Source organism: Cyprinodon variegatus, unplaced genomic scaffold, assembly GCF_000732505.1.
Source record: "Cyprinodon variegatus isolate N-32 unplaced genomic scaffold, C_variegatus-1.0 Scaffold2160, whole genome shotgun sequence".
Lineage (NCBI taxonomy): Eukaryota > Metazoa > Chordata > Actinopteri > Cyprinodontiformes > Cyprinodontidae > Cyprinodon > Cyprinodon variegatus.
This window is the reverse complement of record NW_015152613.1, coordinates 40,745-42,396: the sequence shown is the minus strand read 5'-3', so window position 1 is coordinate 42,396 and position 1,652 is coordinate 40,745. Positions and strand designations below refer to the sequence as shown.

At 41.9% G+C, this 1,652-nt stretch overlaps 1 protein-coding gene across 1 annotated transcript in view; it reads left to right on the top strand.

Annotated features, from left to right (window-relative positions):
- Nucleotides 1-1,652, top strand: part of LOC107105219 (contactin-2-like) — a 44,264-nt gene that overhangs the window by 2,196 nt on the left and 40,416 nt on the right. The window contains exon 2 of the mRNA XM_015405344.1: nucleotides 1,288-1,429. Within this exon, the coding sequence (XP_015260830.1) occupies nucleotides 1,288-1,429 (142 nt within the window). The remainder of the gene's footprint in view (nucleotides 1-1,287; nucleotides 1,430-1,652) is intronic.

Sequence of the window (1,652 nt, the reverse complement as noted above, 5' to 3'; positions counted from 1 at the left end):
ACGAGAACGCGAGTACGTACTCGCGTTCTCGTGAATTGAGAAACGCCCATTTCTTTAATTGTACTTCATTTCAATTGACTTTTTATGCCAATTCAAAACACAACTCACCTCAAGGTTCTTTATGGAGACAAGTTTTCTATCTAAGGAAACCCAGCTAACTGCATCCAGTCGTTGACTTTGCACGATTCGCTTCTGCCGGATGAGCAGGTGGCATTTTCTCCTTGCATAGAGTGATAGTGGAGAGGAATAACTCCCTTTAACAGAGCAAACCTCCAGAGGAACCAGGCTTAGTGTGAGTTGCCTTCTGAACAAACGATGCAGAAACATGAAAGGAACTCAGAAGCACCGATCTAGGAGGAAACTGTATGTGAGAGAGAAGTGGGAGGTTAGTTGCAGTTGTAGCTCCAGTGGTGGTTTCATCTAGGAGAGAAACAGAATGAAGCAGCCAGGATCCTGCGTGAGAAAGTCATCAAAGCAGAACAGCTACCAATCCGAAAACACAAAAAAAAAAAAACAGCTTAGCTTTGAGTTCAAAGCTTCATAGAGTAGCCCAACAAATGCTTGATCTGCTTAGACAGCATCCAAATTATACTGGAAGAGCAGGTCCACTATCTAGTAATGCAGAGGTCTTTGTTAGTCTGCAATACGTGATACTGGTCTATGTCTCTGGAAGAGGAGTCGTTAGGGGGCATTGTTGGCCTGACTGACCAGACGAAATGTTTCTGTATCCTGCATGGCGGTGGGGGCTGCGATGATAGTGGGAAGGAATCAACTCTATTGCTGAATTGTAGGATTTTAAAAGCTGAAATCTGAGTCCACCCTCTGTTTAAGGTTGGTTTATCTCTCTCTGATTCCCAAACCCATCGCCATGCAGGGGAGCAAGACATCCCACCAGGTCAACAATGGCCCCAACAACTCACCTTTTCAGATGCATAGGCCTGTGAAGGGTATTGCAGGCTAACAAAGACCTCAACCACTCCCCATTACTAAGGAGCGGACCTGTTCTTCTGGTTTAATTTGCATGTTTTCTAAGCCAAAACAAGGCTTTTTTTTTGGTCCACTCTATAAAGCCTGGAACTCAACGCCAATTTAAACATTTTTAATAAAAAAAAAGCTTCCTGGAAGGGAAGCAAAATGTCTTCAAACTTAAAAAATAAAGTTTTTCCAGCGAAAAATTCTCACAATAACCTGAAGGAACGTCACTTTAACACCTTGATGTTTTCAAAAGTTTTTGATGTTATACACTAAAGTAGTTTATTCACTTTTTATCCTTTATTTTCTTCCCAGTGGGAAATGTGTGTGTATCAGGTCACGACAGAGGGCCCATGTTTGAAGAACAGCCCAGCAGTTTAATTTATCCAGAGGGCTTGACTGAAGGCAAAATAACCCTCAGCTGCCAGGCTAGAGCCAATCCACCGGCAACCTACTCGTGGGTAACACACACACACACACACACACACACACACACATACTCGTTCTGCTATATGTAGGGAGGACCATATGTTGAGTCATTTTCAAACCTTTCTATTAGGGCTGGGCGATATAGAAAAAAAAGCTTATCGATAAAAAAAATTTGCATATTGATTGATATCGATAATTATTGAAAAGATTTGAAACCATATTTTATGTGCAGCTCTGCCTGGACTTTTTAT